At 42.2% G+C, this 15,082-nt stretch overlaps 1 protein-coding gene across 1 annotated transcript in view; it reads right to left on the bottom strand.

Moving 5' to 3' along the window:
* Positions 1 to 6,982: 6,982 nt before the first annotated feature.
* Positions 6,983 to 15,082, bottom strand: part of ZMAT3 (zinc finger matrin-type 3) — a 99,266-nt gene continuing 91,166 nt past the window's right edge. Inside the window, exon 6 of the mRNA XM_029616181.1 lies at positions 6,983 to 10,075. Within this exon, the coding sequence (XP_029472041.1) occupies positions 9,867 to 10,075 (209 nt within the window). The 3' untranslated portion in view covers positions 6,983 to 9,866. The remainder of the gene's footprint in view (positions 10,076 to 15,082) is intronic.

Here is a 15,082-nt window from a genome sequence, read left to right as displayed (position 1 = left end):
CAAGACACTGGGCTCTATGGACCATGGTCTGATCCAGCATTACACTTATGTTCTTATCATATATGACCCAATTTCATTGATACGCTGACGCTAGCTGTTCCATTTGTTGCTGTGCATCAGTATCCCCTCTCCAACAGAGAGCACATGACATTTCTACATATCTGATAATTGCAATGATGGATACCAAATAGAAAGCAGGAGATTAACAAACTGAGGAGATATTAGGATATGCAAAGTTGACAAGATGTGTTTTGTTTTGTATCCAAGATCTTATTACTCAGTTTAGTGTTGGCAAAAAGCAGATGAAATGGCATATATTTAGCTTGATTAGCCAGTTTCCAAACAGAAAAAGTAGCAGTTCGGTTCAATATTGAGGACCATGAGCATTTTCCTCATTGACACCAAATGGGAGGAAAGCCTTAGGCTGTCTACCCCAAAATTCCTTCACTTACTAAAACCAGACTTGAGTTTTCAGTCTGAAAACTTTCTTGGGCATATAAGCACTTTAAATTGTGCACAATGCACATATCTTTTCATTCTTGATTGCTTTATAACACCCCAGCTCAGAGGTTTCTTAGTTTACTCAGGGTTTTCCTCAGAAGCAAAAACATTTGAAATTGTGGAGGATGGAGCCCAGCTTTAGATGGTACGCAAGTTAGGTGCTTGCGAACATATGCTGTAAGCTAGTGCTGAAACAAAATGTGCTCTCTATAACTTAACACCCCAACAAATGTACTTGTTTTATTAATTTGCAACTAAAATAAACCAGCTTGGGTCTTGAATTCTTTGTAAATAAAAAGGTTATTTCCAAGTCTCCTCTCTTAAAACAAAAAAAGAAAATATAAATGGACAATAAGCCACAGAGCAAATGCTACTTTAATTCTTACAATGTTTTGGGGTTTTTTTCAAATACATAAAATTCCTTACAAATTTTGAACATGTTTTGAAGAAACAGAAAACAGAGCTTTACAAGGTTGCTAAGCTGCGAAGTTTTATTATGGGGGCAAAAAAAAAAAAAAGAGCTTTCTACTTTTTACACACAACATTCTTGTATTGAAAAAGTTGCTTTATAAAAATAGCACACTGAAGTTGGAGGCAATGGTTAAATGAATCCCTTTGGTGCCTTGAAACATACGCTTTATGTCCACAGAGGAACACTTTACGGGCAAACGAGACACGAGACACACATCAGATTGTCGCCATAGTTTAAACTATACATGACATAGTCAGCAGGGCCAACTTCAAACTAAAAACGACTGAACTGAGCCTGACAAAGCTCCCACAAAAAAGTAATAAAACAAAAATACAACAGACTTCTAAATTAATAAAGCAGGAAAGATGCCAGACTTGTAAGGAATTTCTAGTAGAAGAAAATCATTAATCTCTCAGACGCTTTATATAGTTTACATCCATTTCCTATTAAAAAAAAAAATAGCACAATAAAACAACTCAGCAACATTGATTTTCACTAGTGAAAAGTCTATTTCTTTTAGTAGTGATCGGTGTCAGAGGACTCCATTCACCAATGAGTATACCTGGGACAAGGCAGGAGATACTCTTAGGGGTAGATTTTTAAAGTTATGCTGCCGCACGCATGTTATAAAATCCAGGGTTGGCGCGCACGCAGGGGAGTGCACAATTGTGCAACCTGTGTGCGCTGAGCCGAGCAGCCTGCCTCTGTTTCCTCTGAGGCCGCTCCAAAATTGAAGCGGCCTCAGAGGGAACTTTTTTTCCGGCCCCCTCCATCCTTCCCCTACCTAACCCACCACCCAGCCCTAACTAAATCCCACCCCCCCTTTGTTAAGTTACGCCTGCCCGAGGCAGCCCGCGGCGTGCCATTCCCCGGCCCGGGGGCTGGTTTGGAGGCCTCGGCCACACCCCTGGAATGCCCCCAGGCTGGTGCCACGCCCCCAGCCCCGCCCCCAAATGCTGCACTGCCCCCGACACACCCCCGATACGCCCCCGAAGCAAAGCCCCGGGACTTAAGCGGTTCCTGGGGCTATGCGCACCAGTGGCCTATACAACATAGGCGCGCCAGTGTGCAAGTCCCCTGCGCTCCTAAATCCGGCTGGATTTACGTGCGCAGGGCTTTTAAAATCTGCTCCTTAGAGGTAGATTTTTAAAGTTATGTATGGGCGTAGATTTATTTGTGCAACCCGGTGCGAACAAATCTACGCCCGATTCAGCGCACGCATGTTATAAAATCCAGGGTCAGCGCGCGCAGGGGGGGGGTGCACAATTGTACAACCTGCGCGCGCTGAGCTGAGCAGCCTGCCTCCGTTCCCCCCTCCTACCTTTGTTAAGAAAATTACACCTGCCCGAGGCAGGCGTAACTTGTACGCGCCGGCAGGCTGCTGGCATGCCATTCCCTGGCCCGGGGCTGGTTCGGAGGCCTCGGCCACACCCCCGGGCCGGCACCACGTCCCCGATTGCCGCGCCGTCCCGGGGCTTTGCGCGTGCCGGCGGCGGCCTATGCAACCATAGGCGCGCCGGCGCACAAGTCCCCTGTGCACATAAATCCAGCTGGATTTACGCACGCAGGGCTTTTAAAATCTGCCCCTTAGTGAATAGGCTCCTCAGATAAGCAGCAAATTAAATTATTTTACAATAGTACTCTGCAGTCTGTACCATAAATATCTTGGTGCTTACAGTATATATACACTGAGAAGATTGTCTTCATGTGTTTCTACATTAAGGCTGCCATACGTAGGTCCTATTTAACAACAGCCACCGTACCATGTAAGCTGCAAACCAGTACATTGGAATGGTCTTCCCAGGTCAAAAAAAAAAAAGTGGACAATAGGGGAAAAAAACAAAAGCAATTACATTGCGTCTAGAGGATCTGCTCACACAGCTAACCAGTGCTGAATTGGCTGCTGAGAGGATTAAATCTTTCAGCAGTTGAATGGAAATTCTCGGTCTTTATTTTAGGTTCCAGTTTGGAAGCTTAGGCAGTCAGTCATGTTGCTGTGTTATATTATCCACTTGTTTCCCTCTAAACAATTCCATGCACTACTGCACTTTTCAAAATGAAATTATACCCTTGCGTGCTGTGCAGTATTTTAGGAATTCATATGGTAAACAGTATACTGCATCAACAAATACACTAACATTTTTCCATTTCTGTTGACCCTCACCAGAACCCATGCAGGTTGCAAATTCATACATATTAAAAGTATGTATACTGAAAAGATAACTCCAGAACAAACTCACCAAGGAACACTTTCTAAAAAAATATGTTTTAAAAAGGCATGTGGAGTAGTCGCCTAGTGGTTAGAACAGCAGGCTACAAAAAAAACCAGGGTTCAAATTCCACTGCTGCTCTTATGGCCTTGGGCAAGTCACTTCCCCCTCGATTCCCTAAAATACAAACTTAGGGGGTCATTTTCTATGCGGATCGCACGCTAAAATTCCCTTTTCGCCTGCGATAGCTAAATCGGGGCAGAGTCGGGGGCGGCGTCAGAACCGGAAGGGGAGGAGTCGGGGCAGCACCGGGGCGGACGCCGCGAAGACATCGCTGATGGCGAACAGGTAAGGACCCTTTTCGCTGCCAGTAGCGCGCCCAATAGCACCACCTTTTACGATATCGCTATTGGGTGCGAAAGCCGGCAGCAGCCGCACCGCGGAGGTGCGTTCGCTGCTGGCTTTCGCAGGCCCCCCCGGTTCTGCCGAATTCACAGAGCCGCGCTACTTTAGAAAATCCGGCCCTTAGGTTTTACACAAAGTACCTGAATGTAATATGTTTTGAAGTGCCAAAAAGCAGAATATAAAGAAATAAAAGGTGCCTGTTATTCCTGAAAATTGGCAAAAATACAAGAAATAAAATGTAGTAGTAGTAGGGCAAAAAAGAAATAAGACCTAAGAATAAACCAAAAGGAGCAGTCTAAGCAAAAAGCTGACATGAATGTAACTAACACTATTGCATTAAAGAATTTAAAAATCAACAACTATCATATTTAAAACAAAGCAAAATGAGTACCATTCTCTAGTTCTTAACTAACTACTGCACGGTACACAGAGGGTACAGCTTTCTTTTGGTGCCTGTCATGCATTTCCTTTCTAGAAGATTTCAAGTGTAACTAACCTCAGACGGGTCCCCGTGGCTCAGGTTGCGATTGTGGTACAGGGGGCTCCATGAGCAGATCCCCCCACCCCTCCCATCCACTGGGGCCTCCCCAGCCCCCGGATGCATCAAGGAGGTGGAAAGGTCAAGTTCCCGGAGGGAGGGAAGGCCAAGACCACTGCAAGGCATCCCCTATCCAACTTACAAGAAACACTGACGGCTGCCTCAAAAGGTGCCCCTCTGCCATCCACAGCAAGCAGTAAAGGGAGGAGGGGAAGGATTGAGATGGCATAATAAAAAAAATATAATAACAGTCTCTCTTCTCTTTTCTCTCTGTGCAGGTGTTCAGTTTAGACAGTATAATAAAGCTAATCTTTACACACAAAGTGCCTTATCTCAGGAATGTACCTCTTTCGGACCCATCGAATATGCTAGAAAATGACGGCAAAAGATGATTTTGCTTAACATAGTAAGCATATATGTAGAGATCTATATAGTCAACATACATCCAAAGTGACATGTCATTCAGGAATACGAGTTAACAGCATCAATAAAGGAAAAAAATAATTACAAACCAAGGGGCGGATTTTAAGAGCCCTGCTCGCCTAAATCCGCCCAAATCCGGGCGGATTTAGGCGAGCAGGGCCCTGCGCGCCGGTGAGCCTATTTTACATAGGCTCACCGGCGCGCGCAGACCCCTGGACTCGCATAAGTCCCGGGGTTCTCCGAGGGGGGCGTGTCGGGGGCGGGCCCGGTCGTCGTGGCGTTTAGGGGGCGTGTCGGCAGCGTTCTGGGGGTGGGTCCGGGGGCGTGGTTATGGCCCGGGGCGGTCCGGGGGCGTGGCCACACCCTCCGCACCCGCCCCCAGGTCGCGTCCCGGCGCGCTAGCGGCCCGCTGGCGCGCGGGGATTTACGTCTCCCTCCGGGAGGCGTAAATCCCCCGACAAAGGTAAGGGGGGGTTTAGACAGGGCCGGGGGGGTGGGTTAGGTAGAGGAAGGGAGGGGAAGGTGAGGGGAGGACATTAGAGGATTCCCTCCAAGGCCGCTCCGATTTCGGAGCGGCCTTGGAGGGAACGGGGGTAGGCTGCGCGGCTCGGCGCACGCCAGCTATACGTAATCGATAGCCTTGCGCGCGCCGATCCAGGATTTTAGCGGATACGCGCGTATCTACTAAAATCCCGCGTACTTTTGCTTGCACCTGATGCGCCAGCAAAAGTACACGAACGCGCCGTGTTTGAAAATCTACCCCCAAGAGTTTAGGACAAAGCACAATGCTGAATGCTGCACAAAAGTCACATTATGCACAGCAATAAAGTTTGTAATTTGCTTTTCCTGAAAAATCCAGTCTATATATATATATATATATATATATATATATATATATATATATATATATATATACACACACACACACACACACAATTCAGGTCAGCAAAGAACATATTTGCACAGGTCACAACACACAGTACATTAACTACTTAGAATGGACGTAAGGAAATTATGAAACGTTTCCAAAATAAAACCAATACATTACTCATTCAGAGTAACGCAAGCTTCCACACTTGCGTAGCACTGTGAACTTTTTCTAGTAATTACTTTCTGTGCAGAAAAAAATGTTAGTGGTGGCATGCCCTACCTGAGATGAACCTGCAATACATTAAACAGTGCTAAACATCCTTTGCAAGGAAAAATAAAATAACTTACAAATAACCCAATGTAAATTCTCTCCACATCGCCATTTCTCATGTACCAGCAGCTTTCTGATTCTTTTGAAGGTCAATCAGAACAGTTTCACAGTGCAGCCAGTCCACTTGGCCCATATGTCAATTGTGAGAGTGACCAACATTAACGGGGCCGATGCAATATTTGTGTGCAGAAAACGGGCACTCACTGTTGAGCGTCTGTTTTTCTAACGTGCGCCCAGCCACCTCTCCTGGGCATTCCATGCAATAATTAAATTAGAGGTCACACAAAAAAGGAGGCACTAGGGAAAAATGTGTGCATCCCTAGTGCCTCCTCAGCATCAGGCACACAGGAGAGGTGGCTGTCAAGCGGTCTGGGAAAACCGCTTGACAGCGTCCGTTTTCTCCCGCTATTGGCAAAGACACACACAAGATACACGGCCTGGACCATGTAGCTTGTGTGTGTATATTGGATATTGATTTTTTTTTTTTTTAACTTTATTTTATTTTTTTTTTTTTAACTAAATTTGCTTTATTTGGTTCCTCTTAGTATTGCTATGATACTATTAGGAAGAATCACAGAAAGCATGATTTTTATTTTTTTTCAATGTGCCCTTGCAGCTGGCGTAAAATTTGCCATGTTAAAATGGGCGCATGGGAAATTTTTTGCATTGTGGGGATTAGCTAATAGCCTCATGTACCTGGAATTTACATGTGATAAGTGCTATTAGCTGCACGGTGATTTGGATGCGCTAATCCCCGTATTGCATCAGGGGTTATGGACGCGCGTCCAATCGCATGTTAAACTGTGCGTTAGTGCAACGCACGACACTGCATCCACCCCAAAGTGTGCTAAATCAGCAGCACTCAATTGATAGTTTGCCCTTTGATGATTCATCCAGGCAGATTCAGTGGCAGCAAGAGATTATGCACCTGGCAGGCCACCTGGAATTTTTTTAATTTTATTTATTTATTTTTTAAATCAAAACCCAGCTAATCCCTTGACAGGAGCTTTGGTTTTAACTCTCCTCCACCCTTTTTTTCCTTTTTAATCTGGAGAAATATATTTTCTCTCTGTCCTCCCCTCTTTCCCATACAAACTGTAAATTTAAATTTTAAAAGATCAAGGATGTTACAAAGGTTAGAAAAGCTGTGGGTGGTGGCAATGCAAAAAAAGGAATGCCGATTATCAGTGGTAAAAGCAATGACCTGTCAGTAAGAGTATTCCACAAAAGTATTAAAATAAACTGAAATGTTTACTGTTCATTCGCTACCAACTCAACATAATACAGAGTGACAAAATATATTACATTCTCTCAAGACAGTAAATGAACAATATAAGTGAAGTACAAAGAATAATAAAGTAAAAAGATACAGGAGCACTCATGATTAGTCTACTGACCCACATATAGTAGCTGGCTCAAACGTTCATTGTTGAGAAATAAAACTCTCTCAACTACAATACAGTACAAAAAGGTACAATGTCCCAGATTCATAGATATAAAGTGTATAGCCTTTTCTAAATAATTTAATGCAGCCAAGTACATTTCAATCAGGCATTTTAATACACAAATAGGGCTTTGGAGTACTGTGTGGTTTAACTTCTCTCCACATCCCCTCAAACCCACCCCTCCTGGTCTAGGAGGCTTTCAGCCCAAGATCTTTGGGGGGATACAGAACAGCTGCCTTTTAACCTCTCTCGGATCCCTCCCTGCTTGTACTTCATCTGAGACCAGACGCGGAACCCCACTGGCAGTGCTTCAAGAAGGAATGAAATCGGTCTTTACGTAGCATGATTGAGACAGCCGCTCTCTTGTTTTCCAAACAGACAGAAAATAAGCGTTGCCACCTTTGGGCTGAGATGCAGAAGGCATGACACACGAAAGGGTGTGGTGTCAAAAAGGTGTAGACGTGCATCTCAGCATGGCATGAAGCCTTGGAGTGTGTTTATCATCTGAGAAATACATGCAACAGGAATACTCAAGTCTAAAGCAACTCTCTCTTTCCAAATTTCAACTTCAATTCTGTAGCACGTTTGGTGTGCAAAAGGCTATTTTTAATTCACCTCTCTTAAATGATTTATGCTACTGGAAAACAGACTCGTGGCTTTGTATGACAAATTAATCTATGGATACTGTTTTCCAGAAATGCTTGCGACAGTAGTATACATATTAAGTAGCAAAGCATATCTTGGGAGGGGGTGGCCTTCTAGTACCGTGTTTTCAGTAGAGCTTTATCTTCGGAAGAAAGCTGCCTCTCTCCTGTGGTGACAGGTTGTGATGTTTATTCGGGGGCAAACATAGGGGTTTCAATTTTTCTTTGGCACCACTTTTTATTGAAATGAGCAAATATGTTTTTCAACTATTAGCAGCATTTTCTCTACAGTCTAGGAACAATTTTTCCACTTAGTGTTCAAGCTTTATAAATTATCCAAATGATAATGCTTGCTAAATAATAAAACCAGATCTTAATAAATATATTTTAATGTTATGTTATACTTCAAATTGGAGGAGTATTTATACACATGCTTTTCAGATGCATGACATCCTTGGACTCTGTTCAGTTATGCATATATTTTTACTGGCACTCACCCTATTGTGTACTATTCCAAAAGTTTGTAGAAAATATCCTAGTAAGTCTTCTTTGGTAAATTATGTTCAGATTTGAATTAGGATGCAATCTAAATGATTTTGGTGGCCTTGCCCTAATATACAGGTAATGTTTAAGCACAACGCTAATCCACAAAGGAATTCAAGGTGATTGTCAGTCTGATAAAGAAGGGTCAAGAATGAGGTATGCTGGCAGAATGGTATGAAAAGGGTGGCAAGGCCTAATTTCATGCTGTCTGGTTCTTTCATCTTCATTATAAATATAATATATCCCACACCTGCCTTGTGTCCGGACAAAAAATACTGACTTGGAAAACAGGAAATATACCCGCAGAATAATGGATTTACACCTAATCTGATAATCACAACAGTGTTCCCCTCAGGAGTACTACACATATTGGGGGTAATTTTTGTAACATCATGTAAACATCAGCCGGCAAATATGTGCATAAATAGCACTAACTTTCAAAGTGGGCTTATGCGCATAAGTCCACTTTGAAAATTATCCTGGCAAACTACAACCACCACACACAATTACTATCGCTGATTGGTGCACATAGTTTTGCTGACAGAATTAACATGCATATTTCTTTAAAATCAAAAGGTATGCATGAAAGTCCCAACCCTGCTCAGCATCTACCCCCTACAATACCTCCCCCAAATGTGAAAAAGCATGCACGTAATTTTCCACAGCTGTCGGTCACGCAATTTTCTAAAGTGCCATTTCTGTAAGAAAACCACTACTTTACCCGAAGTCCCTTTGAAAAATTACCCTCACTGGGTACAATAGGTTGTGGATCTCTTTATAGCTATTCATTCCCCATTGTAATGAATGGAAGCAGCACACCATTTAGGCAAATGGATCTACAGCTTTTTTTTTCACAGTGCCTTGTAAGTACAGCCATATTTCTTCGAGTAGGTATAATGCCCTTGGCCCTCTACTGATGAGATGTCAGCTTTAGACCCCAATATGGTTTACTAACATTCTAAAGAGAACCAAACTATTAGCATGATTAATATGGCAAGAAATGAAATTTAAAATAACCCTGTCCATAATGCCCTGTACACAGTAAAAGGAAGATGGGATAGAAAATAAAACAAGATTGTAAAAATTCCAGCCCCCATCCCCTCCTCAAATGAAACGGTTTCTCTCAAAATTAAAAAATTCCTTCTACTAACATTATGTCCCAAAAGCTAAAATTCTAAATCAATCAATGCAAAAAACCACAATGTGTGTTTGGGACAGAAGGGCATAAAATATATATTACCACATATGATTGAAATAAATGTCTGAATAGAAACAAGAAGTATCTGTCATGCCCTAAATAGCATAACTTATCTTTTTTATACATAATTTAAAAACTTACAGTACTGTTAAGGTCATATACATTGAGATGTATACTCAGAAAACATACAGTGCTTATACAACTGATCACAGAGTGTGGCATTTTTCGGAGGAGCAACCAAGACGAGCTGCGGCCTCTGCAAACTGGCAGGCTTCAAAGAGTTCTATTACGCATATCCCAGATTCTCCATTTCATTCCTGTACCGCTGCTCGGACACCTTGCTTTTGTGCTGCTTGCTTTCCAAATGCTGTCGAAACTCTGCCTCCTCCCCGGCACCAGCATTGCACATTGAACAGTAGAACTGGCCGCTTGGAGTCACGCACATAGCCAGATCACGGGGAATTCGCTGCCGAGAATGAGGATTGAAATAAGGACCTGCAAAAAAAAAAAAAAGACAATAGGAACATGCGAAGAGTGATACCAAAGTACTTAAAAACTGCCCCACGTAAAGAAAAAAAAAAGTTATAAATTTAAGAGCCACTTTCCTAATATTTGTACATTAAAACAAACTGAGAATTTTTGCAACTCAACAGGAAAATCAATAGCATCGTCGTGAGGTTTATTTTATTCATTTGGCATTTGATTTCAACATCTAACACACACTGATCAGTGCGGATCACAAGAAACAATAACAAACATAAAAGACATCATAAGACAATATAATAATTCAGGTTTAACCTGAATAAACATCGACCCACTAAATAATCTCAGTTTTCAATTACTTTCTAAAAAATGTATAATCCTCTACAAGCTTTTAAACCATTATCCACAGAGTTCCACATAACAGAGCCCAATAAATTAAAATGCACTATTCTGTGTCTCCTGCCAATGATAATTCTTTTAATTAGCAACATTTAACAAACAATGCTTAGCAGGGTATGCACACAACTATGTTTTACATATTCTGCCATGGGAGTACCCCTCCTGAAAAACAGCTTTATTTATTTAGGTGTTTTATATGCCATCATTCCATAATAAGATCACAACGGTTTACAAAATCAGCATTTAAATTCTGGGTCAACAATCCCCTTCTGAGTTAACATTCATATTCTAGTTCCATGCAGCAGTAAATACTTACTCTAGGTCATATTTACACATATCCTAGCTCAACATAAAAGCAAGAACGTATTCTGTGTCAACACATCAACATTAGGTTCAGGTTAACTAAGGTGCTATGATGATGGTTTGCAGTCCATAATTTCCAATTCATTATTCTTCACTTGAAACTCAGTATGTTGTCTGGTTATACTTTACATCACACAATCCTTATTGTTCAATATACTCACATGATCTATTGCTCTGACATTGATGTTACTAGCATATTGTTCTTTTACATAGATCATATGGGTTTCTAAAGAGCCGTGTTTTCAGTTCACGTTTGAAACTTTTTTTCTGTTATCAGACATACAGGCCGATACAGTACAGCCGGCATTTGGACGCGCGTTTTTGACGTGCTAGCTTTACCCCTTATTCAGTAAGGGTTAATAGCACGTCCAAAACGCACATCCAACCCCCCCGAACCTAATAGCACCCGCAACATGCAAATGCATGTTGATGGCCCTATTAGGTATTCCCACGCGATTCAGTAAGTAAAATGTGCAGCCAAGCCGCAAAGGTAGGCGCTAATTTCTCCGGGCACCGGGAAAGTGCACACAAAAGCAGTAAAAACTGCTTTTCTGTGCACCCTCTGACTTAATTTCATGGCAATATTATGTCGGAGGTCCCGAAAGTTTAAAAAAGTAAAAAAAAAAAATTTTTGAAATGCGCCCGCGGCTTGAAAACCGGACACTCAATTTTGTCAGCGTCCAGTTTCCGAACCTGTGGCTGTCCCTAGCGCCTCTTTTTACTGCCAGGCCTAATTTAAATAAATTTATTTACTGTATCGCGTGCACAGGAGAGTGTCCTGTGCGCGCGCTGGGAGAGCGGGCACTCGCCTGCTCTCCTGCGTTTTTTACTGTATCGGCCTGATAGTGACTCTGGAAGAGAGTTCCATAACCTGGGTCCCACTATGGAAAATATTCAGTCTCCTATGTGTGTTAGATGTGTACTCCACTTTTAGAAGTCCTTTGTTTTGCGATCTGAGGGCTCACTGCAGTGTGTATGGTTGAAGTGTCACTCCTATTAACCACATTAACTGTTTAAAACATATATGCTCTGAAACTGGCGACTAGTATAATTGCTGCAGTGCTAGCGTGAGGTTTAGGTGATACGTACTACCAGTTAAGCGCAGTTGTTTACCTGTAACAGGTGTTCTCTTAGGACAGCAGGATGTAGTCCTCACTTGTGGGTTAACATCATTGGATGGAGCCCAGCATGGAAAACTTTTGTCAAAGTTTCTAGAAGCTTTGACCGGCACACTGAGCATGCCCAGCCTGCTGCTATCTGTGCGTCCATGCGAGGTCCCCCTTCAGTGTTGTATTATAGAAAAATACAAGCGAAAAAATAAAACAATAAACCAGAGGAGAACCCAATACTGTGGAGAGGCAGGCGGGATTCCTGAGGACTAACATCCCGCTGTCCTAGAACACCTGTTACAGTTAAGCAATTGCGCTTTCTCCTAGGAGAAAGCACCAAACTGTCCAAATGAACTGAGAAGACCAACAGCGATCGAACAAGGTGCCAACGGGCACAACAACTCGACGGTGTAGGTCAGCTGAGGAATGTCTGGTTCCCATAGAAGCACAGACTGGAAGAGTTGGGTTCAAGTCTGGAACAGTTTCTGCAGGATGGATTGACCAAAAGCACTGTCCTGACGCCCGTCTTTGTCTAACAGTAATGAGCCGTAAATGTATGAAGGGAACTCCAGGCTGTGGCTTGGCAAATTGCGACAGGGACTACACGCATATGGGCCACCGACGTTACCATAGCCCGCACAAACTGAGCCTTTATTCTGCCGGCGAGTGGAAGGTCTGCCTGCCCATAGGAAAAAGCAATGCAATCCGCCAGCCAATTCAACAAGGTTTACCTACTGCTACTCCCAGCTTGTTGGAATCAAAGGATATGAAGAGCTGGGTGGATTGCCTGTGGCGGGCCGTGCCATCTAGGCAGAAACGGGAACGGAGCCGGTTAGCACACCATTTTTTATTTTCCCCCTCTGAACCCTAGGTGCATCTTATGGTCAGGTGCGTCTTATGGAGCGAAAAATACGCTATATATATTTTTTTTCTTGGCCACTGCCGGTTTTTATTACCAGTGGTTACATATATTTATTTATTATTTATTTATACATTTTTATATACTGACATTGGATCAGTGATGTCACATCAGTTTACAGAAGAACGGAACTGAAATAAGCGGGAGGGGGGGCTTATTTCTTACAATGAAACGTAATAAACATAACTAGCCTATACCATGGGTTACTTGTAAACGAGCAACTAAGTGGAACGTGGGTCTAACAAGGGATGCTTGGAAAGATATAATGCGGAAGGGCGGGGAGACAGACATTAAGGGACGGTGGAATGTCAAAGGGATGGGGATGGGTGGGTCAAGTGAATCAAGTTTTTAGATGTTTTTTGAAGAGCTGAGTGGAGGGTTCAGTTCTTAGTTGTGCTGTATAAACATACATATATACATACACACACACACATATATATACATACATAACACACAAAACCTCACATAAGTAATGTGGTATGAAATACATATTATAAATTGCATGTTCTTCACAGTTTATGTTCTTACTTACGAGAAAAAGATTGTGGTGTACTTCTCTGGTTCTTTATTCCTTGGACTACTGCAATGTCTTGTATATACTGGCTTACCCCAGTCTTCTATCAAGGCACTGCAGCATGTCCAAACTTCTACTGCCAGGGTGGTCTTGGGGGTTTCTATCCGTGAATATATTACCCCCATTTTATCTAAATTTCATTGGCTGCCGGTAAAATGGAGGATAAAGTTTAAAATCAACAGTTTTTAAGGGTCTCGTTCTAATCATGCCTGCTAGATTTAATACTGAATCAGCCCTCGAGACCACCAAGATCTGCGGCACAAAAGCCACTGGATGAGCCTTCATTTAAAGCAGTAAAACTTGATGAATCACAGGAAAGACTGTTTTATGTACAAGGCCCCGAGGTCTGGAACCAATTACCTTGTGTGATAAAGTCCTCCTTTCTAAACTATAGGAGGCTTTTGAACAGTTTATTAGCTGGATATTAATCATGTTTAAACTAGAATTATACAATTTCAATTGTAGAGTATGAGTGACTAAATGCTTGATTATGAAACAAAGGTAAAAATGCATAGCTCGTGTGTATGTTCTTACGTTTTTATCTTCTAGTTTTTATTTATTTGCTTTATGTTTCATGATTAATGATCATTTTATGAGGGTAATTTTGTAAACCACTCAGAAATTCAGATTTGCAGTCTATAAATTATTAAATAAATAAATAAATATATACACACACAATTAATGGTGTATTCCTTTGCCTAAATGTTTTCATATTCACCATTGATTTAGGATCCATTGTGCTTGCCTATTTTTTGTGTCATGTATTTTTGGTGCCCTGCAAAGACATCATGGCCTCAGCATGCTCAGTGCGGCTTTCTATCTTTTTTTTCTTTTTTAAAAAAAGGGACTGACAATCTTAGAATGTCTTTAGATGTAGAATAAGTGCTAATGAAACTCATACATAGCGAAATGATGTAACTAACACAATTCTGTACTCAGAGATGGGTGACTTAACATGCTTCGTTATACGAATATTGGCCAATTCAACAAACTTCAGCCTCCCACACAGCCTGTGAACCAGCTTTAAACAGCGGACATTTTTATTCACCAGCCACTATTCATGTTAACTTCCCTTCCAGCCTCAAAATAGGCAAACTGACCCCTTAATGTCTGGCTCATACATCATCTATGTCTCAAGAATGGATTAATAAGTGAAACAATTTTAGTACTCATCTCATTTCTTCTACTCTGCATAAAATGTGCCATGGACAATCAAATTGCTACTTTTTAAAATTCGTTCTGAAGCTCGAGTAAAGGAAATCAATCTTATATGACAAATGCAACAAACAGGAGGCCTCCACTAAAAGGCACAAATGAGAAACTACTTACCTGATCATTTTCCTTTCTTTAGAAAAGTCAGAAATCCAGAACCAGTGGGATGTACCCAAGCTACTCCTGAATGGGGAGAGGGGACTGCCCGCAGTCCAGTCAAAACCGCACATGCAAAGGCTGCTTCTTCCCGGGCCTGCACATCCAGACGATAATACCTGGAAAAGGTGTGTAAGGAGGACCACGTCACAGCTTGGCAAATGTCAATGGGAGAAAACAATCTAACTTCAGCCCATGACACTGCCTGAGCCATAGTGGAATGTGCCCTAACCTGACTAGGCAACGGCTGTTCAGCATCCATATATGTGGCCATGACTACCTCCTTA

This window comes from Rhinatrema bivittatum, chromosome 9, assembly GCF_901001135.1.
Source record: "Rhinatrema bivittatum chromosome 9, aRhiBiv1.1, whole genome shotgun sequence".
Lineage (NCBI taxonomy): Eukaryota > Metazoa > Chordata > Amphibia > Gymnophiona > Rhinatrematidae > Rhinatrema > Rhinatrema bivittatum.
Note: the sequence above shows the minus strand (reverse complement) of the source record. Positions and strands in the feature narration are given on the sequence as shown.